The 22,683-nt window shown below is 46.5% G+C and overlaps 1 protein-coding gene across 6 annotated transcripts in view; it reads left to right on the plus strand.

Annotated features, from left to right (window-relative positions):
* The first annotated feature begins 1,866 nt into the window (after positions 1 to 1,866).
* PHF12 (PHD finger protein 12) overlaps positions 1,867 to 22,683 on the plus strand; it is a 38,527-nt gene continuing 17,710 nt past the window's right edge. For 4 of the 6 annotated variants that reach the window (XR_005721628.1, XR_005721626.1, XR_005721627.1 and 1 more), the window contains exons 1-3: positions 1,867 to 2,521; positions 3,169 to 3,350; positions 22,181 to 22,253. Coding sequence is in view for 3 of the 6 variants with exons in the window: in XM_040243896.1 (XP_040099830.1) it covers positions 2,456 to 2,521; positions 3,169 to 3,350; positions 22,181 to 22,253 (321 nt within the window). In the remaining 3 variants the exon portion in view is untranslated. Of the gene's footprint in view, positions 2,522 to 3,168; positions 3,351 to 10,279; positions 10,447 to 12,474; positions 16,073 to 22,180; positions 22,254 to 22,683 lie in introns of those variants that run through there. The other 2 variants (XM_040243898.1, XM_040243897.1) reach the window with 2 other exon arrangements.

The raw sequence follows: 22,683 nt of genomic DNA on the forward strand, positions 1-22,683 counted from the left end.
CAAAGCCTTGCTCTTTGGGCATGTGCCAGTGACTTACTTATCTGCCCCATAATACCTTCAGGTTGACACAGCAGCATGGTTGGGCCCTGAGCTGTAGGAAGGAAGCCAGTAGGAGAGGTACATGATATACCCACTTCTGAGCATCTGTAGCGTGAAATACTGCCTAAGAAGACATAAGGTCCAGCCACTTCTATACTTCTAGCTCAGCCCTTCTCTCTCTGTCCCAGAGCCACTAAGATTTCTTGTTTGCTGAGACTGGTAGAGGGTAGAGAGGGCCGATCTACATGACATATTCCCCTGCTTGATCAATAAGGCCCAGGACTTTATTATTCTTCCCAGGCACCAAGCGGATCATTAGGAAAGTCAGAAGAACAGAAACCTAAGACCACACACCCACGACCTCACCCTATCGGACTCATCCTCCTTACTATCCCCCACCCCAAAGCAGCAACGCCGCTCAGGCAGTTAGACAGTATCCTAGCCTGGGAATTAAAAAAAATACGTCTCATTCTTAGGTCTGCCATAAATTCACTATGTGAACTAGGCATTCACTACTCTTTTCTATGCATCGAGAAATGAAGAGGTTAATACGGATGGTTTTAGGTTTTAAGGGTTTTAAGCCCTTTCCAGTTTTAGATTTCTGAGAATGCAAAGGATACCTTAATATCAAAAGTGAGCCAGGACACAGCTACCTGGTAACAATGCCAACTAAACACCTCATGTCAGGCGTAATGATGCCCCTCCCTCCTCCACCGCTTCATCTACAGTCAGGCAGAGGCAACTGGCCATCTCCGTAGATGGCACCAAGGGGAGGGACGGCCTCGGTGGAGAGCGTGAAGCCCCGCCCAGAGTCCGAGGTGAGACCTTCAGACTACAAATCCCAGCATACAGAGGCAGCTCTGAATGGTATCTCGCTCTTCCCCGAGTCCATCCTACATTACACTGCATCGCACGCACACGAAACTACGGCTCCCAGAATCCACCAGACCCATCGCGATTCTTGCTCCCAGGGTGCAATGCTCTCCCTTCGCCCTTTGGACCTCGGCGCGTTGCAAACTGGGAGCTGAAGTCCACTGCGGGCAGGTAGCTGGGCGTTGTCAGCATTACAAACTCTTAGCCTTTGGTTTCCTCTTGGAGGGCAGTTTTCAGAGACAGTAATCAAGAGAGGGTGGTGTCGGGCAGGCAGACCTCCACGGTGCCATCGCTACGAAAGGCAGGGATGCTCAGGCTAAAATTTACTGCTGGGAGCGGGAGGGAAGAGAGAACAGAAGCCATCCAACCCGACACCAAAACCATCGTTTTCCGTCGCGATGGCTTTTCTTTTTCTCTTTACCAATATGGCGCCTGGTCCAGCCACACCTGACGCTGGACCCAAACAGTCCAGTACAACATCCCTAGGAGTACATGCTGTCACCGACAGCCTACCAGCGCCAGCCAACACCACACTTTGCTTCCTTCTGTTCGCGCCTGAGGACTCCAAGGGCATGGTAGTCTATAACCCACTACCAAAATGGCGAAAGAAGAAGCATTCTTGTTAGGGCCTTCTGGTGACAATACGCCTGCGCCGGAGTCGGCCGTGTTATTGTGGGGCGGGAGGGGAGCATCCGCAACACGCCTGCGCGAGACTAGAGTCCTCTCGGTCTACACTCAAACACCAATGGATGAAGAGCCCCGGTGTTCCTGCGGCTGCGCCGTGACCCTCCGGAGCTTTCCCAAGCGCCTGCGCGAGACCGCAAGTCCCGCCCTATCCTCACAGTACGCTGGCGCAGGGCTGAAAGGCGGGGCATCGGCGCTCCAGACGAATGCCAGCGCGGCTGCGCGCCGGGGGGTGTCCCCTCTCTGCGGCTGCGCGGGAGCCCGGCCGCCGGCTGTCACTGCGGTTGCGCGCGGCGAGCGGCGATCCCGGGGCGCCTGCGCGGGTGGCTTTGCGGGCGCTCGCGGTAAGTTTGCGCCAAGTGCGCGGCAGCCGGGACGCAGACGGCGGCGGCGGCGAGAGGCGGAGCCCGGGGACCACCCCCCATCACCCTCCCCGCAGTCACCTCACGTACCACAACCTCACCTAACCTCTCACCCCCCACCTCCGATCCCCCCAACCCCGGGATGGCAGCGCCCGCCAGCCTTCCCGGCCGGACCAGCGGTCGCCAGCGCCGGCTCTAGCCTGTGGGACTAGGCCCCGCCGAGGCCTGACCCCCCCCCCGAGCCGGGACCCACCGTGCAGCCAGCCGCCGGGCCGGGGCTGAGGGGCCGCTCCCCCCTCACGGCCCGTGGGGAGGACGCTGCCGTCCCGGGGACTGGGGGCCGGGGGGTGGGGGGGAGCCAGGGCGAGGAAGTCGGGACCCGTGTTTGGAAAAAAGAAGAAGGGCCGGGGTCAGGAGCGCCCCCTCCCCCCGCTTCCCCCCTCCCCCCGGGGTTGGGGGGGCCGGAGCAGAGAGCGCCCAGCCCGGGAGGTGGATGAATGTGGGAGAAAATGGAGACCAAGACGATCGTGTACGACTTGGACACGTCGGGGGGGCTGATGGAGGTAAGAGTGGGCCACCTCATCCCCTTCCCCCAGCGCCGGGAGGGAACCTCCGCCCTCCGCCCCACAAAGCCGGCCCTGAGCTCGCAGCGCAAGAGGGCCGGGGGAGGGGGGGCTCTTCCTCACCGAGACTCTCCCTCCCATCTTTGCAACTCGGGGGGCTGAGCTCAGCCGCCGAGGACGTTTGCAGCAGTTTCACCTACCCGCCGACCTCGATTCGCTCTCCCGAAGCGCCAACCCACTCCATCTCTTTGCACCGGCGGGCCTCCCCACCCCCTTCTTGTCGGCCCCTTTGTGCTTCCCCCAGCACGTCCGGGTACCGGGCTTCAGGCCCTTCCCGAGCCTGGCTTTGGAGTCCCCCACTGTCCATACAAGGAAGTGGCGAGAAGGGAACCGCGCACCCTCTCCCCATCCCCCTACTCTGATCCTCCCCATTTGGAAGAAGCGGTGCTCGTTGTTGTGCGGCAGGAACGCGGTTAGGGTGGGCTCCCCCTGGTTCTGGGGGCTAAGAGGTTCTGGGAGCAGCCTGGATGGGAGGAAGAAGGACAAAAGGGGGCAGAGGGGTGGGTGACGGAGAAGCCGCGCCGGGGGGGCGACGGACCGCCCAGGAGCTCCGAGTGTGCACACACGCCATTTGTATGTGTGTGCAGCAAATCCAAGCTCTGCTGGCTCCCCCCAAGACGGACGAGGCCGAAAAGCGGAGTCGGAAGCCTGAGAAGGAGCCCCGGAGAAGCGGCAGGGCCACCAACCACGACAGCTGCGATAGCTGCAAAGAAGGTGGGGACCTCCTGTGCTGTGACCACTGCCCGGCCGCCTTCCATCTCCAGTGCTGGTAAGGTCTGGGGACCCCCTCCGGAGCCCCTTGGCGGACCCTTCCCGGCACATTCCTTCACCCGGCCTACCCCTGCTGGCCGAGATAACGGGCGCTTGCAGCCGCTAGCTCTCTGCAGCCGCTGGGGCGAGCGCCTCCCCGCCCCCAGGTGCGGCCCGGATCCGGCCGTTTGAGGGGGAGGAGCAGCCGTAGGTCCGGACCCCGAGGTGGGGGTGGGGAGGAGTGCGGAGTGCCCCATCTGGGATTGGAAGTCGCTGGGGAGCCGGGACGGACCCGGCGGGGCACGGCCGGCGGTGGCGGGGGAGGAAGGGGAGGAGCTCCGGGCCCTGCGCCGCTCGCCGCCCGCGCGTCCGCCTGCCGCCCTCGGGCTCCTGCCGGGATGGGCTGTCCTCGGGGTGGGTGCGCGGGAGCCCTCGGCCGCAGGAGCTACCTTGGTCCAGGCCTGAGGGACCCGGCACCCGGGCGCTCCCGGCCGTGGAAGAAATCATGGAGGGTGTCTGAGTCCGTCTGTGCTCTGCTTCTCTGTTTACAATATGGCGACCCGCCTTTAAATTATATTTTTATTCTCAGCGCCATTTTGGCTGCATATATGATTTGCAGACGTCTCCCGGGGAACCGTGGGGGTAACCTCGGAGTCCTTTCGGCGGAAGCTCGTCGGGGGCCGGAGCTGGGGTCTTGCCGCTGGGGTCCCCTTTCTCTCCCGCCGCTTGCCCCTGTTGCCTGTCGGAGCTGCCTGCCTCTTCCCTCCCCTCCCCGCGCTGCCGCCTCTTAGGAAATCGAGCCGGGTTAGACAATTAAAATTGCCCTTGGGCGCCGATTTCACTGCTCCGCTCCGGATCGGCGAACCCTTCTCTGCAACATTCTTTGCTGCCGGGGTTCTGTGTGCGCTGGCTCCGCGAGGGCATTTTTAAGGAGCGGAGAGCTGGAAAGCCGGGCGCTTTTTCTCCGCACCCCCCTTACTGAACGCAAGGGGAGGGGAGAGACCGTAGAGGGAGGGAGGGACCAGGGTTAGTCGCCCGCTGCTTGATCCTCCTCACCAGCTCAGCCCAGAACAATCCGACCAAGAAGAGTGTAAACTCCAGCTCCTGCCTGGAGAAGTCACCTCGGCCTTCCTCAAAAATCCCACATCTGCGCCGGGACCCCGATCACTTCTTGTTCGGATGGCTCTTGTTCTGTTCAGCAACAGTTGACTGAGGCAGATGTTTGCTAGAGGAGATGGCTGGGGAGAGAGCGGGAAAGAGAGGGGCTGTTGCGTTTGTTCCCACCCTTTTTTGATATTGCCATTTTTAACCTTCTCTTTAAAAAAAAAAAAACAAAAAACATAAAGTGAGGTTTTCCTTAAGCTCTCTACACAGTTCCATTCACATTCCGCCCCTAGGTTGGTGAAATAGTGCCTATTGTGTATTTGTACTCATTGCAGGTTTGGGAACACTTATTAGACAGATGAGTGATACTGGGCAAATTAAGTCTATGGTCAGAAGTTTTGTAGGAAGCTCCCATTACCATTCCCAAAATTCCTTTGCCCAGGAGAGCACCCCATCTTGGCTTGTAATGTTGCAGGGACAAAAATGATTATCCTGGAGGGATCTTTGCTGATGGCTTTAAAATTTTTATTGCCTAGTGACTAAGGCCAGCAGGAAGGGTCTGTGGTTTTCAGCCTTTGCTTCCTATAAGGTGTAAGCCATCTCCTGTCACATTTCCTGTGCTGTTGTTGAGCACAGAAGAGATTTGTACTGGGTGGTGTTGTGTTGCTTACCATTTATTCCCTATTGCTTTTGTTTGTGTTGTGATTGTGTTTGATACATACTAAGAGTGAATTGTAGACTCCTTGATTTAAAACATGGGTTAATATTTTATCTCTAGAATGAAGTGAATGTTAACCAAGAAGGGTGATTCCCATATTGAGTGAGACTTTTGTAAGCTCTTTATTATCATTTGTTTAATCAAGCTGAAATTGTTTATTAAAAACCTCAGGCAGAGGGAAAGTGTGCTGTTTTGCCTGAGATTGGGCTTTTAAACTCTAAAACCTAACTCCTGAATCTTTGCACTAGATGAGTCCAAGTCTTGTCAAGTTGTAACAATTAACAGTTCTACTTTAGCTGGTAGGAGAGAGGGAGGTGCTTTTCCTTCTGTCTTTTTGAGACTCAGACTGTGCATTTCATTGACTACTTTTTTTTTTTTTTAAGACCATGAATGGAAACTGGTAATCAGAGATTTGAGAATCCTAGTAAATGAGACAGCCCTTGATTCACATCTCCAGTTCCCTCTTTGAAGATGCCAGTACTGAATGTAACATTGATGTATCTGAGTAGTTACAAAAATCACAAAACATTGTAGATACTGATACAAAGGCAGGAAGCCTTCTTTCAAGTGAGGTTTATCCCACTTTACTGCTTCCTACCCCACACTCTTTCTAGCCCAGGAGAAGTATTTCTTTAACTGTTTCAACCAGAGTAGTTAGGTCAAGCAGTTAATAGTGTCAGAAATTTTTGATTCCTGATTGTGCTCAGGAATTTGACCCATTATCACTTATTTGTGTCATGTGAGAGTGAGGTTAGGAGGTGTGTCTGTTCGCTCTTGCTTCCCTTTTTAACTAAGACTGGATTATTTACATAAGCATAGTAATGATGATTTTCCTCTTGTACAGAATGTACAAAAGTGAAGATGGAGTTTTGCAAACTCTGTAGGTAGTAATCGCAGTGCTGCTGTAGGTCTCCATTCAAAGCCCCGGGAGACAAGTCCTCTTTCAGTCTCTGGGGTGCCTGACCAGCTTGTCTCATGGTGAACAGGATCTAATAAAATGCTCCAGAAGTGATTTTAAGCAAACTTCACCTGCTGGACTTAGTGACATGGCCATAACCACAGGGGATTTTTCTAAGATAACCTACTGGAGGAATTGACTGGTCCAGTAAGCTGTTTTAATTGTCTTTTCTCAGGGGCCAGTACTGTGTATGAGGAACCTTTCTTCCCGATTAGACCGGGAGCCCTGTTTCTGGGTTTTCTCTGATAACCTGGGTGAGGGAATGGATTGTCCTGTGCTCAGAATCCTGGACTCACTGAAGAATTGAACTTGAGGAGCTGATGTCTTCATATTTGTTTAAGTAATAGGGTAATCCATTTTATCCAAGTTTAACTGGTTTATCAGTTATTCAGAGTGGTGGTAAGGATTACTAAATTTGTCCGTAGAGAACTAGGAAGAGATGTTTTCAAGTGTTCCCTGATGAACCTGACCTTTATCATAATTGTTGAGCTTTCTGAAAATACTTATCTCCATGGACTGGTCCCTAAAAATTAGCCTTTAAAAAAAATAATAATTAGAGCTCTAGTTGCAGCTGACCCATCTTTCTGTTTGAGATGGATGAGATTGTTCTCAGGAGCAAAGTGAGTACCATAGGGCATCACTAGTGAGGCTGACTGGAACCTAAATAGTTCCTTTTGATTGCATTTTGCTGCAGACAGTCTGAGGGACCAGAACGGTCTGGTTGAGAAGTGCATCTCCCTCGCAGACCTCAGCATGGTCGCTTCCCGTCAGACAGATTTCTGTAGCATTTGCCTCCGCATGTTATATTTGGAATTGTTGGCCGGCTTTCCTCTCTCTGGTGTTGGCAGCAAGATCCAAAACGAGGTTTTCGAAGAATGAGAGTAAAAAGGTCTCTGTGCACAGGCAAAACTAAGCTCAGCTTGGAGTTTTGCATATTTAATTTCAGTGAGTCATAACAAGAAAGGTTTCACACACAGTAGAAAACTGCCTTGTAGAAAACCTATATACTGTTCAAACTTCTAAGGGGGTGATTTTTCTGCTTTTGTTGTCGTTAGAATAGTATCAAGCAAGTGGTGAATTAAAATACATTTATTTTAGTGTTATCTTACAAATCTTTTGTTTCTGACATTCTGAGTATTCAGAAGCCTGGCACTGAAGAACCGGAGATGACAGTATCTGAACTCCCTCCCTTCTGCCCCCTCATAGTAAAACGATTCAACAGTAAACAAACCTGGGACATCCCTGGAGATCCAGTGCTTAATATTGCTTCCCCTGCAGGGGATGTGGTTCAATCCCTGGTGGGGGAACTAAGATCCCACATGCTGTGCAGAATGGCTAAAAGATTTCTTTAAAAAACAACCCAAATTTGATTTTATGTTTATTTTATTTATTTTTGCATTTGCTGTGTTGTGTTGGAATCTGGATGTGTAGTATTGTTTTTAAATAATCCACTCAGACATCGAGGTTCCACTAACATTTAACTTTAACTCAATTTCAATGTGCATGCTTTTTGAACTTTACTTTTTTTTTTAGATTTATTTCATTTATTTTTACCAAAGGTTTTGTAAACTTAGCGTGGGGCTCAAGGGCCAATTCTAATGAAATGAGTGCTGTAGTTCAAAGATAACAGATAAACACTGTTTAAAAATATAAGGATAAAAAGTAAATAAAAATATAAGGATAATACTTGGGATGAGTTGTTTACTCACAAAATGTCGATCTTGTGCTGTTCTTTAAGGCTCTCAAAGTACTTTACAGATGGGCTCCACTAATATGTTAGGACTGTTTGAGGCCTTTGTAAATGAGTTACGTGGCATTGGGGTTTTTATGTATGTTTGTTTGTTTGTTTGTTTTTAACGTGTTTAAATATGTAAAAGTCATATTTAGGTACTGCCTTCATTTTAATCTTGGAGGTGAGATTCATCTTGGTCTTTTTAAAATTCTTAATCAAGCGGGTTTCCAAGAGAATTTTTTAAAAGCCAGATCATAAAGGCAAATAAATTTAATTTGAACTGAAGAGGAATTCAGATAGTCACTACTGTGTATTGCATGAAACACTGTTTTTTATTAAGCTCTTGAGTAGAAGTACAAGTGGTACTCAAGACGGCTCAGTGAGTTTTCGGGGTTCACCCTTCTAAGATTTGTGAGTGCTTCATTTTTTTTTATGGCTGCAAACGATTCTATGTATGACTACCGTATTTTATATATGTATACACACACACCATATTTTTTAAGTCCATTCATCAGTTGGTGGATATTTGGGTTATTTCTTCTTTTTGCTGTTGTGAATAATCATGCTATAGATACTTGAGTGCAAGTGTTCGCATGGACATCTGTTTTCATTTCTCTTAGGTACATACCCAGGAGTAAAATCACTGGGTCATATGGTAACTCTTGTATTTAACCTGTGAGGAACTGGCAGACTATTTTCCCAAGTGGCTGCATCATTTTGCATTGCCATCAGCACTGTGTGAGCACTCGTTTCGCTACATCCTTTTCAGTGGTAGCTATTACTTGTCTTCTTGATTAAAGCCATCTTATGGGTATGACATGCTATCTCACTGTGGTTTTGACTTGCATTTGCCTGATGGCTGACAATATTGAACATCTTTTCGTGTGCTTTTTGATCATTTGTATATTTTCTTGGAAAAATGTCTATTCAGATCCTTTGTCTGATTTTATTTGTATTTTTATTGAGTTGTAAGAGTTCTTTATGTGTTCTAGATACAAGTCCTTTGTCATATATATGACTTGCAAGTGTTTTCTCCCATTCTATGGGTTGTCTTTTCACTTCCCCTATCTTCTTATTTTTTAATTTTTACTGTTACCTAGTAAAAGATGGTTGATTTAAGCACACTTTAATGTCTTTGCCTATGTTGTCTATGTTGAGACAGTAAGTAAAGGATTTTTCTTCATGAACTCAGGATGATGTGTCTCAGTAGAGGGAACCTTATAATGATTTGGTATGTTGCTATTTTAGCTTTTCTGGGTGACCACTGTTAGCAAAAAAGTAAAGCTAGAAGTTACCATGGAGGATGTATATATAAAAAAAATCTACTACCTGTCTCCCACCAGCCACAATAGAAAATTTCTGTGTACAGGCACTTCTCATACATAGAGGGCCCTGGTTTAAGGAGGAAGATTTTAATCACCTCAGTTTGATAGGTAACAGCCTTGGGGTGGACATAACTATAGATGAATTAGTGAGCTTTTTGATCCCAGTTAACAAGAACAAAAAGTTGGTTCGAACCTTGCAGTGAACTCCTCACCTGTTTATATGTATCTTTATATCTAAGCCAGATAGCAGTAAACAGGGAGACAGCACCCAGAGACTGTTTGCTTGAAGGTTTTATGTAGGTTCTAAAAGAAACCAGGAGGCGTGGTTTTTTTTTTTTTTTGTACCCTAGAAATGCAGGTGTCCTGCTTCTTAACAGAAACGGGTATATTTTTTCTTCTACAAGTTGCTAGCACAATAGTAAATAGATGAAGTTCATTGTTATTTGTTTTGGGTTCTGGGTAAGAGTTTTAAAATCCATCTCTGAGCTTTTGTGTCCCACCCGCAGTGCATAAACAGCAGTTCCTTGAGTGTGTAGCTAAGCAGGCCAACCTGGTAGAAAATTCTGGTTGAGGTTATGATGGCATTTGCTGTGATAATGCAGCACAGGCTCCTGGAAATGCATTCTAGTTTTAAAGTACCAGAGTTTTAAGTGATTGGGGGCGGGGGGAGTTTGTCTTCCCCCTCCACTGCTCTTCCGTTGACTTACAGCCCCTAGGAAGTACAGCATGGGCCAGCTGCATGCCACTCAGTGAGCAACACTTCTGAGAGCACCTCTGCAACATGCTAGCCTCCCAGGAGACAGGACAGGAGTGCCGCTGTCCCTCTGCCAGTCTTCTGCAAGAGGAGGACATTGTATTCAGTGCAAGTCCTAGGCCGAATTTTAGAAAGGCACTTTGGTGTTGCGGATTTGTCACTGTGCCCAGGCCGCATGCACAGGTCGCTAGCTGACTGCCTTTCCCATGACTCAAGAACAGTTCAGAAGAATAAGAAGGTGACTCCCTTTTCTGCCTGCCATTTCCAGATATCAAATTCCTCATCCTTTAAGCCTTGATTTTTTTTCTAAATCTAGTCTCGACAAATAAGAATAAAGATGAAGTCTTTTTTTTTTGGCTTTTTTGTTCTTTTTTCTAAAGATGAAGTTTTGTATGGGAGGCAAAAGACACTGAGGGATGTATTGGACACTGATAAAAGGAGAAATCGTTGATTTGACCCATCAGTGAAAAGGGGCTTGGCCGTTACACACAGCTCTTGTTGAATTCACAATAAGCGAATTCCAGGTATACCTTGCAGACTGATGACATTTTCTAAGTAATGAAAAACTTGACTCATTCGTTCAAAGAACTACACTCCTTTCCCTTTTGCAATCCTATACTCAGTGCTCACTAAACTAGTTAAAAACCAGAGACTGACCCATCTCCTCTGCTCACTGTTGCATAATACTTAGTGGTGTCGCAAATGAAAGAGGTGCAAAGATAAACACTGGTTGGGTAACAGAAATGATGTCTGGGTTCTTCAAAGCGGATGGTACCTTTGTTAACACAAACATAGTGACCATTCCTTTCTCCCTAATTACGTTTGCTTTCCTATGTATTAGTAGCTTGGGTGTTTAATCTTTGCCCTTCTCCTGTTTTCTGACAAATTATCCAGGGTATCTCCCAGGAAATGTTTCCCGGTCTTGAAAGGACAAAAGCCTTAGTTACGGGGTATAGAGTGTTAATGCCTGAACCTAACGTTGGTCTCTCTCACTGCTTTGGGCTTGTATAAGGCTATTTTTGAAATAAACTCAAGCGAGCAGGAGAGGGCCTTCCCAGGTGGCTCAGTGGTAAAGGATCTTCCTGCCAGTGCAGGAGATGCAAGAGATGGAGGTTTGAGCCTGGGGTGGGGAAGATCGGCTAGAGAAGAAAATGGCAACCCCCTCCAGTATTCTCTCCTGGGAAGTCCCATGGACAAAGGAGCCTGAGGGGCTGCAGTCCATGGGGTTGCAAAGAGCTGGACACGTCTGATTACAGCACAGCACAAAACAGGAGAGGATTCTGTGGGATTTGAATTTATCCATAGGCCAAAGACATCACTGTACCTCCAGGCCAGGCAGGAGTGGGGGTACCTCAGAATTGCTAGCAAGGTTAAATTCGAGGCAGCGCCAATACATTTTACAGGCTTTTATCCAGCTGTGATCCTCAGAAGGATGCTGGGTATTTGTTCCCCTGTCTGCATTTGTGCAAAGAACAGAGCAGAAAAGCTAATGAACTGCATGGAACTTTGAGTGAGTTTAGAAAAATCTCTGCATTACAAATTTGGGCAGTGTGGAGCTGCTCCTGTCCTTTCTACCAGCCATGGGCTCCTGCGATGAGCTGGAAGCTTTTTAATTCCCATGTTCACTAACTGTCAGAGTTCTCCTGATTCCTGGTTTTAACGAAGCTCTGAAAACACTAGGGAGAAACTCTACGGTGAACTTTCTCCATGAACAATCATCAGTTATTGGTCAAAATACATTGTGAATATTTTACTACGTGAATCTCATTAAATGTGTCTAAACCTGTAATATTTCATAGTCCTCTACCTGGGTTGGCCATATTTAACTTTCCTTGACCTTGCTTACCATTTTTATGAAAGACCATCTTAAATGTAGGGAGAATTCTGTCACTAATTTTGACCTTTATTGATGCTGATATTGACATTGTTTTGCACTATTATCTGTGTTTTGCTTTATCCCTCCTTGGTAGTCCTCTCAGTTTTGCCTGGCAGAGATGACAGTCATCTAACTCAAGGTAATTCTGACACCTGACTCCATGATATCAGACATCTTTGACTTTGGGCTGCAGTTTGTGGCATTGAAGTAAGAAAAATGTCTGCTGGTTATTTAAGTCACAGGAAAGAACTCCTGTCCAGGGCCTGTGTGCTTGCTGCATGCAAGCTTTCCACAAGTCTTACCATTTGTGTGCACACTTGCAGGCCTTTAGGGTGATTGTTCTTTGGTTGGGGACCATCTGAGAGAACAGTGGGCAGAAAGGAAGAATCATGGCGCTGTCTCTGACAAGTGTGTTTAGCTCCTAAATAGGTCACCAGGGGTATAACTGGAAGGCTTCAGAAGCCCAAGTCAGCACTTAGCTGTGGCATCAAACCACGACAGCACAGTCTGACAGCGTGCCCAGGAGATTACTTCAGCCAGGCAGGGCGGGGAGCTTTGAGGTTTCTAAGTGAAACTGGGGGAGGGGAGAGTCAAATAAGAGGGGAATAAGTCCTGTGCTGTTTCGGCCCAAATGGTAGCTTTATGCCTCCCCCCCCCCCGCCCCCCCTGCCTTTTTTTAAGGAAGACCCTGTCAGAGGAGAGTAAATGAAGCAGAAATCCTTCCTGGGGAAGAGCAGCTGGGCCATGGGTAGAAGCCTGCTTTCCACATTTAGCTGGATTTCAAATAGTTGGTCTCCCTACATCTAAGATGTTACACTGTTTTCACTTTTCCCAACCTTTATAGAATTTTAGGCCGGGTATCTGTAAGATGTGAACTGTTCCAGATTCCCAGAGCTGTGTTCACAAGAAGAGTGTGGTCTGGCTATTTCCTTACTCTTGGTCGTCCCCCGAAATTTGACCACAAAACAGTACCCAGTTTTCCATACCTCGGAGACTTTTATGGAATACACAGTTAAATTGTTCTACTTTCCCATGGAATGTTCCCTGAGACTATTAAAAATTGACTGTTGAGGCCAGAATATCGACTCTTTTCTAAAACAAGTGGACTCCAGCATCCGTCATTAGGTGAATGAATGAAGCCCATTTTTTAAATGTTTGCAGCCAGCTCATTTTCCATTGTAGAGAAGCCAGGATTGCAAGAACAGCCACACCAGTGATCAGGTCCTGTGGCACCGGGGCTTGGCTTGTAGAGGAGTTAGCAGAGGCAAACACCTGGTATAACTGTCGGTGGTCTGCCCCACCTCCTCCTTGCCCTGCACTACTTGTAATCCTCTTCTCCAGGTGTCCTTCACTGGGAGGATGGCCAGTGAAGCTCTACATAGAAGGCAATAAAATTGGGGGCCACAGTCAGCTAGTTTGAAAGGATTATATGCCTGTGGAAGTGACGCAACTAGCTAAGTTTCTCAATGGGGCATTTGTAATGGTCTGGCACTGCATTGGCCTCCTTGTTAACACAGCCACTGAGGCTCTGCATGAAAAAACCAGCAGTGCGTGTACTTTTTATGTACTTTGTGGCATTGGCTGTATTTGAGTCAGTAGCTGGGATAAAGGAGAGGAAGAAATTAAGGTTCAGGGACCCCATGAACTTTCTGTCCACTTCATCTCTTCAGTATCCTTCAGTGTGGCCATCTTGCCTGCCTTTGAAAGGTAGGCCATCCGCGAAGGGAAAAGCTAATGCCCACACAAGTGTCCAGGGGAAGCTTACTATTTCTTCTGACATTTAAATTTCATTAAGTTTTGTTCCTTCAAAACACAGACCAGTAAATTGAGGAATGATTAATACAGCTTTTAATTTAAACAGATGTTTTTAAATTAAACTTGAACCGTCACCTCTTAGCTTTTCCAGGACAGAAACTGATTTCAGTTTATAAAAGGCTTGTTTTCTATGCGGGTAGATGCCTTTGTAGATCAAGATGGCTGCTGGGAGGCTGAGACACGGCTATGGTCCTGTCAGCGATCCCATTTTGACTAGTGCCGACACATCTCCTGAGCTGGCCAAGAGCAGCAGGGCCGGTCAGAGAGAAGAGGCCTGTTCTGAGCATGTATTGTCTTCAGCAGTCGGTCTTGCACAATGCCGTTAAATATAAATGCAGGATTTTTATCTGGTAGTGGACCTCACATGGATGGATGAGACCCGTGAACTGTGAAATTAAAAATCAGAACCGCTCAGTGCTATTGTTCGCTGGCTGAACACCCCCCACCACCACCACCCCAAAAAGGGGAGGGGACATACAGATGATGGGGAAGGGGGCTGTAGGCAGTGAAATCTTTCTTAGTCTGATATTTTATTTCAACTGAAATGACCATTTGTGGGGCTGGAGAGCTTCTGATTCTTAGAGAATGATGGCTTCTGACAGGAGGGACCCTAACCAGTTCATTTGACTGACCTCTTTTAGAAGAGAACCGAGTGGAAGGCTGTTGGTGTATTGTGTACAGAAAGGCTGTTTGAACAGTGTTCCTATGTGTATTACATAGAATATTTTGTCAGTCCAGGGAGAGAAAATGGAGTGTGTTCTTTAAGTATTTCTTCGTCCACCTGCTTCCTTTTGTCTTAAGACATACACCAAAGCTTTCAATTTGGTTAGGTGATATTTTCCTGTCTCTCCGACTGCCTTTGGTTCAAGTTTTAAAATGTCAGTGTCACTTAGCTGGATGGACATTTGCAAGCCATACATCAGAAACAACATATTAAAAAAAAAAGTCCAGAGCCCTATACCATTTTTAAATGCATGTTGTGATGCAAAAAAGAGATCTCTGAAATAAAAGGCAGTCTTTCTGCTTCCCTGTCTCCCTTCACCTCTCCCCTCCTCCCTTTGTTCTCTCGATCCCCTCCCCCTCTCCCTTCCAGTTCTATATTGAAAAACTGCTTGTGCTGGATGGATAATTAGCACAGAGCTATGGAGCAACAGGTCCCGCTGGTAGCGACTAAATCTGAAGTAAATGTTAATGTTGGGCAGGTTCACATGTATTAATAGGCAAGGGAGATGAGTGAGGTTAGACTGGGATCAACCGCACTGGTATATGACTTGAAATAGATCCTCTTAATTAGAGAGCCAAGAACCATGACAACTACCAACATCTTCCACCTCCAGTGGTGAGCTGCAGCCTCATTAGTGAATGAGAGAGACATTCTAAATTAAAACCGGGCTTCTTCTATCCTTTAGCTGTAAGTTGGGATCATCTGTCTCTGGACTTTGAATCTTTGACCCATCGCAGGCATAACAGTTAGCTGAGGGGTGTATGTCTGTGGTTTTCTCAATAGACCAATCTAGACACCCTCTTCAGCAACAGAGGCACATCATTTGATTTGTTTGTGGGAGTTCAGATGCTAGAGTCCCACAGCAGAGGTTTAGGAGTTTTCGCTTGAAATAATTAATGTCTTTGAGAAGCTTTTTTTTTTATTTTTAAAATTTTTGGCTGTGTTCGGTCTTCGTTGTTGCCCATGGGCTTCCTCTAGTTGCAGTGCACAGGCTTCTCACTGTGGTAGCTTTTCTTGTTGCAGAGCCTGGGCTCCAGGTACGTGGGATTCAGCAGTTGTAGCACACAGGCTTAGTTTTCCTGGACCAGGGATCAAACTGGTGCCCCCTGCATTGCATGGCGGATACTTAACCACTGGACTGCCAGGGAAGCCCCTTTGACCAGCTTTTTAATTGGTTTGTGTGCAGATGTTACTGTTAACAGTTTATAGGCCCTCTCAGGCCTCACAGAGAGCTACTCTGTGAGATGCATATCCTTCAATCTCCGAAGATTTAAAGCTCCATTGTTGTGAAGTATTTTATAGCTTACAATGTCTTCAAGATCAGGTAGTGGTTAAAATAAATAGCCAGTTGAGGAGCAGTGAACAGTCACTGTCTGGCCAGTAATCGCAGTAATTGCTTTTTAACAAATGAAACATCCATAGCCGTGAAGATGGGAAGATATTCTGTAAGAGCACCATGCCCCCAGGACACCCTTCTGTCCTAGGGAGAAGGAGCCTGTCTTCTAACCCTGCTGGCCATATTCTTTGAAGCCAGAAAATAAAGATCCTTGGCCTGTGGTCTAAAGAGCTACCAGTTTTCCAAGACAAGCCAGTTCATGTACAGAACACGACTTTTCCAGGGCTCACCTTTCTTCCCAGGACTTAGTTCTCAGAAGGAACCTAAAAGTGGTTGGTGGACCACTGTATGCTTGGTTCCCAGGGAAATGTCTCCACTCCCAGAACCTTCCTTTATCAGGTAGGTCATCGCAATACCGAAATACACCTTCTTCTTCTAAAACTATAGTCTCAGGACTTCCCAGACAGTCCAGTGGTTAAGACTCTGTGCTCCCATTTCAGGGGGCATGAGTTCGATCCCTGGTCAGGAAACTAAGATCCCACATGATCCCCGCCATGGCCAAAAAATAAATAAAACTAGTCTCCTTATGAACACCTCAAGATCCTTAACTTCGTCACCTCTAGAAGCTCACTGGCTTAATTACCATTTGCTGGATAGCAGTTGTTGAGGTGTAGAAAGAATCAGGGAGGGGCCACTGTCACCTTCAGGTACAAAAGACCAAGCTGCTGAGGCTCTGGGTTGTCTGGGATCCATGAATAGTTGAGTCTTACATAGGTCTATATGCCAAGAAGCAGTTTGTAGTTGATTGTTTGTGGTCTCGATACCATCTGTCCTTTTCACGTTGCCTCTCAGCTGTGATCCTTGAGAGCAAGGACCGTTTCTGAAGTCTTGCCACTTCGTACATTGCTTAGCATAACGAGGGCGGGGGGCGTTGTGAGAGAGTTCAGTCATGTCCAACTCTTTGCAACCCCGTGAACTGTATGTAGCCCACCAGACTCCTCTGTCCTTGGAATTTCCCAGGCAAGAACACTGGAGTGGGCTGCCATTTCCGCCTCCAGGGGGTCTTCCCCACCCAGAGATGGAACGTGTGTCTCCTCTGTCTCCTGTGTTGGCAGGTAGATTCTTTATCGCTGCACTGCCTGGGGAGCATGACATGGTGTTCAGTAAATACTTGAGTAGGTGAATGACTCTGGTCTTCTCTCCCTAGAGGCTGAGTTTCTTGACGGGGTAGGTCATAACTGGTTTGCTTTGTGTCCTTCCTCCAGCATGGTACCTCCAGTGTGGCATTGGTTAGGAAGCAATGGGAACTCAATAAATGAAGACTAATGGAGAGGGAAATGTTTGACCTTGTGGTTGAGGAAGTTACCGTGATGGATATTCCATTGTGTTCCCCAGAAATAAGAGAACTCGCAAAGGTTCTTTAAAAACAGATTGGGCTCAAGATTTGGAAGAAGCAGGAAGCTGCTTTTGGTTCTCATTCTGCTGCTTTCTAACTCCATAGCTTTAGATAAATCAGTTTGGAGATACCTGTATGATGGGAGTAAGAATTTTCACAGTTTGATGGTGAAGATCAAATAAGAGCATCTGTGAAAACACTTTGTGAACTGTAATACAGTAGATATAAAATGAGATTATCACTCTGCTGTTTCTAAGCATAGTGATTAGGAAGCACATTGATGTCTTTACAAGCGGCACTGGCTCACGGTAGTGTTTTATGGTTTTTACTGCTGAGTAGCAGAAACTTTGATAATTTCAGCATTACCTGACTTTAACTTTTAATCATTTCCTTCTGTAGAGGATGGCCTTCAGCGCCCTGTCTTCATTGATCTACAGGATTGAGAGGGAGCTGGGATGGAACCATGTTCTTTCTTGACAGGCGTATTATGATTTAAAGACTCTGGCATGCATATAATTGTTTCGAAGTTGCATGCTTAACTTGTGATAACACCGTTCTAATGAGGGAAGGAGCTTTAAGATGGGTGGATGAGGCAAGGGAGTCCTAGGATGTGTGTGTGAGCAACCCCGAGGCTGCAGAATCTCCTTTCTCCCTGGAATCCTTTCTCTATTGGCACTGTTTCTGATACAGAACAAAACTAGTCTGCTTGCAAAACAGCATCTTCAGAACTAGTTTCTAAGCCCATTACCCTACCCCAGTGGCAGCCTCTTTTTCCTTGAGCCATTTCATGAATCTTTGTCTAGATGTCTTGAGTTGAAAAACTGCCTTCTAAGGACTTCCCTGGCTGTCCGGTGGTTAAGATTCCACATTTCCAGTGCAGAGCGCGCTTATTCAACCCCCGGTCAGGGAGCTAAAGATCCTACATGCCATGTGGCACAGCCAAAAAAAAAGCTTTTTATAAAAACTGCCTTCCAAATAGCCTGAAAGGTATTGCTCAAAGCAAAGAGGAAATAATCATCATCATGAGAAAGCTTGGTGGGTGATTCCTGTTTTCCAGCCACGACTGTGATGGTCATTTTCGAGAAACATAGACCTTCCTTCCCTATTCATCCTATCTCAGATATTACTGCCTTCTCTCAAGAGACCATATTTTCAAATTTATTTCAAGATACATGTTCTGTCTCTAAGAAAGCAGCAAAGCCTCACTTTTTTTAAATGTCTGTAATTCATCCTGGAGACAACACTCTGACTTTCCTGCACGACTCCCTAAACTCGCAGCCCTCATCCCACACTTCAGGGCAGACAAGGGGAGCCCATGGCCATAATCTAGGATTCTGAGAAATGTTCTTAAGCATGATATCTCTAAAAGTGATCCTTTAGAAGCCAACCAGGAGCTACTTTTGAGAGCTGCTTAGTATGGATTTTAAGCATTTTACCCCTGTGTTAAGAAAGGTAAATCAAATTGTTTAAAGAGAATTTAAGTAGGATGTTTCTGTATGAAGTTTAGGCTTGCAGGTATGGACTTTGATTCTGATATCTTCTTATTGTTTTGTGACAGAAAACATAAGTAATTTCATATGTGATTTAACTACCAAAATAAGTACCCAACCACATTGCCTCATCTCATCTCCTGACTTTGGCCAGGGGGTCAGTTACATTCCCTCTTAGAAGCCCATTCATTTTGTGTTCCCCAGTTCTTTAAAGCTTTATTGTGTACCTGCTGTGTGCCAGACATTATGCAGAGTATAGCAATACAAAGGTAACTGAGGCAGAGAGCAGGATTCGGGTCCTTGAGAGTTCAGTATATAGTGTGGCCCAGGAGGGCCATAGAGGACCGTGGGCTGTCAGAGGAGACTTCCTGGAGATGATGCCTGACTTGAGCTCCAGAAGATAAGGAGTTCACCAGATGAAGGATTGGAGGGAGGCTCAGCTTTTGTGGTTGTGGGTAGCAGCTCTGGCATGAGCAGAGAGAGACACAGGGTTGAGAAACAGTGTGGGCTGTGTAGGGAGCCACCAGACTAATGGAGCTGGGGAAGGGGCAGATTCCTGGCCTGCAGTAGTACTGAGGAACTTGAACTTTATCCTTTTGGTTGGAGGGCAATATGGAAGGGCTTTTAATTAGGAGACTGACATGATCAGAATTGTGGCAGAATTATTTTGCCAGCAGGGTTAGACATAGATTGAGGAAGGCAGGAAGAGCATCCAGGGGGGCATTCACATCTTGGTAAAAAAAATCTAAGCCACTGCCACCTTGCCTCACCCTTGCCTGCTTTACATGTTTGGTGTAGGTTATCTTGATACAAAACACAAAGCCAGTAGGCAGATGAAAAGAAATGATGAAAAACAGAATCAGAAATGACAGCCCTTTCAGGGTTAATTTTAATATGACAGCTGCTGAAGCATAGCAGAGTCTGTAGGCCTTTGCAAATTACACACATGCATTTCATTAGTTTGGATATGGCCTGTGAGGAAATATATTGGAGAGAACTAGGGGAAGCTTTACAGGTGACATTCACGTGTGGTCCTCTAGGGCTCGAAGGCCTGTCCCAGTAGGCGGCCAGTGTGCCTCCTTTTTTCTGCTTCCTGGTAAGGATCCTCCTGAGATTCCACCAGGGAAACTAAATAGGAAGCAATGAGCTGTGAGGGCTTGGTGGACATCCTGACATGTATACTTAGGGCTCCAGGGATGTGTTGACAAAGCAGGAGCTAGGAAAATTTGTCAAGCTAAATGCTTTTTAGGTAGAAAGGGTAAAGCAGCCTAGCATTAAGGCCTAGGACTTAAGGAAGAGTTCTTATATATCCATAGCCTATATAAATATATAATAATTTGTTTTTAGCATTTTTCATATATTATGAAAAAAAATGTCCTCCACACCATTCTAAGTTGGTGAATCCCAGGAGCCAAATGTAGGAATTTCTTAAGCATAAATGTAACCTGATTCTGTATAGCAGTGGTTTTCAAACTTGGGTGTTGAGCAGAATCACCTGGAGAGCTTGTTAAACACACATTGCTGAGGCTGTCTCAGAATTTCTAATTCAGTAGACCTGGAGTAAGGGCTCAGAATTTGTGTTTCTTTTTAATTTTTTAATTGAATTATAGTTAATTTACAACGTTGTGTTTCAAGTGTATGCCAAGTGATTCAGTTATACATACATACACACACACAGGTTCTTTTTCGTTATAGGTTATTGCAAGATACTGAGTATAGTTCCCGTCACTATACAGTAGGTCCTTGCTGTTTACCTACTTTATATTTAGCAGTGTATATATGTTAATCACAAAATCTTAATTTATCTTCCCCCCACCCTACCCTCCTCCACTGCTATCCCCTTTGGTAACCATAAATTTGCTATGTCTGCAAGTATTTTTTCTAAGTAAGTTATTTGTGTCATTTTTTAGATTCCACACATAAGTGATAAATGACGATTTGTCATTCTGTGACTTCACTGAGCTGCAAGTGATGTTTCATTGTTTTCTTATGGCTGAGTAATATTCCATTGTTTATGTATACCATATCTTCCTTACACATTCATCTGTCGATGGACATTTAGGTTGCTTCTATATCTTGGTTATGGTAGATAGCACTGCTGTGAAAATTGGGGAGCATGTATCTTTTTGGACAGAATTTTTTAAAGTTCCCAGATGGTGCTGATGCTGCTTGTCTGGAGACCACACTTTGGGAACCACTGCTGTAGAGACATGATAAATGTGACCCTCCTAAGAATTTAATAAAGTTTCATATGATTCTTATAAACATTAATGGAAATCAGTGATCTGGAGAATCAGTAAGACCAGCCCTCCACAGCTGTAATTTTGATTCAGCGTTGACTTTGACTACTGTTTATGCAGCCTCTCTATTGTAAAGATAGAGGGAAGGAGATCCAGTCCTTGTCTTGATCCCTCTGATAAAAGAAGTAAGAGCATTGTCACACAAGGGAAGGCATAAGAAGGATGTCTTAGTAGTCTGGGAAGAGTGCGTGGAGGAGTTGTGTACTCAGTTACCTATTGCTGGTAGCAAACTACCCCAACACTCAGTGGCTTAAAGCAGAACCTAGTTATTATCTCTCACAACTCTGCATGTTGACTAGGCTCAGCGGGGTGGTTTTTCTGTTCAGTTATCTGGGACTGTAGTTATTTGGAGGCTCAGCTGAGTTGGCATGATCCAGGATGACTCAGTGATGTAGCAATAGTCAGTGCTGGCTGTTGACTTGGAGCTGATGGGAGTGCCTGAAGTCTCCTCTGTGTGACCTCTCAGCATGAGAGCAAGGCTCTGAGATGCAATATTCCAAGTGTATAAAAATGGAATCTATAGGGCTCTTCAGACCCAGCCATGGAAGTTCCTACATTGTCACCTCTGCTGCATTCTGTTGATGAGAACAAGTCACAAGAGAGAATGCCTCAGTGATCCAGTGGTTAGGACTCCACACTTTTACTGTTGAGGGGATGGGTTCAATCCCTGCCCTAGTTGGGGAACTGGGATCCTGTAAGCCGCAAGGTGTGGTCAGAAAAAGACAAGGCAATTCCAGAGGAAGGAAATGGACTGTTTCTGGGTGGAAGAGTAGCAGAGAATTTGTAGCCATCTTTCATCTACTATAGGCTGATTGAGGCAGGCCCTGCCGGGTGAATAGGGTTTTGATAGGCATAGCTTTCAGGGGGAAGAATTTTAGAGGAAGAAATAGCAAGTCTTCAGTTTAACTAGGGGGAACAGTTCCCAAAAGGGGCCTGGGAAGATGGAAGGGGACTCTGTGACAGACGGCTTTGAACAGCAGGTGGAAGATCGTGGACTTCCACTGGCTGATTTTGAAAAGGCAGTGGAGAACCTCTCTCCCCGTGATTTTATTAGCATGATGCAGAGTTTGGGAATGACTCAATACTCCAGACCAGTTCATTATATCTTTCCCTGTCAGTCCAGTGTTCATAGCTCTGGGTTGGCATCTCTTTATAAGATGAGGGAAGGGATGCTCACTCCTTAGGTTACTCTAAATGGGGCCAAGTAAGCATTTTGAAGGATAAGAGATGTATAACTGCAGAATGCAAGTTGAGCACCATGCGGCATTGCGCTACGGCGTTGGTGGGTGAGCTGATTAGTCGTGCACTTGTCTTTCCACAGCAACCCTCCACTGAGCGAAGAGATGTTGCCCCCTGGGGAGTGGATGTGCCACCGGTGCACCGTTCGCAGAAAGGTAAGAATGCTGCTGTCTGAAGGCTTTGGTCCAAATGCCAGATCCAGACCGCTGATAACGAGGCCACAGTGGCCTGGCCCTGAAGGCGTTTTCGTCCCTTCTTCTTATCTCTTCCAGCCCCGAATCACCCTCACATGCCCTGTGATGACTGTTTAGAATCCAGTAGGGCCCAAAATCCAAACATGGGCTGCTGAAATGGGCTGAAGAGGTGTGTTTAATTTACTGAGACATGTTCATTCACTAGTGACAGGGGTAGTCTGATCTTCTTGTAGACCTCTTGATAACTGGCCTGAACATAGTGGCAGCTGTATCCATGGCAAAAGGGGCTGAAGAAGAAGGCTACCCCTGCAGCTTGATAGAAAAAGGATTCCCCTCACCTCGAGGCCAATTAAGTCACTGGTCCCCAGAGGCTTGGCCAGGTGTTGGGGGT

The sequence above is a fragment of the Oryx dammah genome, unplaced genomic scaffold (assembly GCF_014754425.2).
Source record: "Oryx dammah isolate SB20612 unplaced genomic scaffold, SCBI_Odam_1.1 HiC_scaffold_8, whole genome shotgun sequence".
Classification (NCBI taxonomy): domain Eukaryota; kingdom Metazoa; phylum Chordata; class Mammalia; order Artiodactyla; family Bovidae; genus Oryx; species Oryx dammah.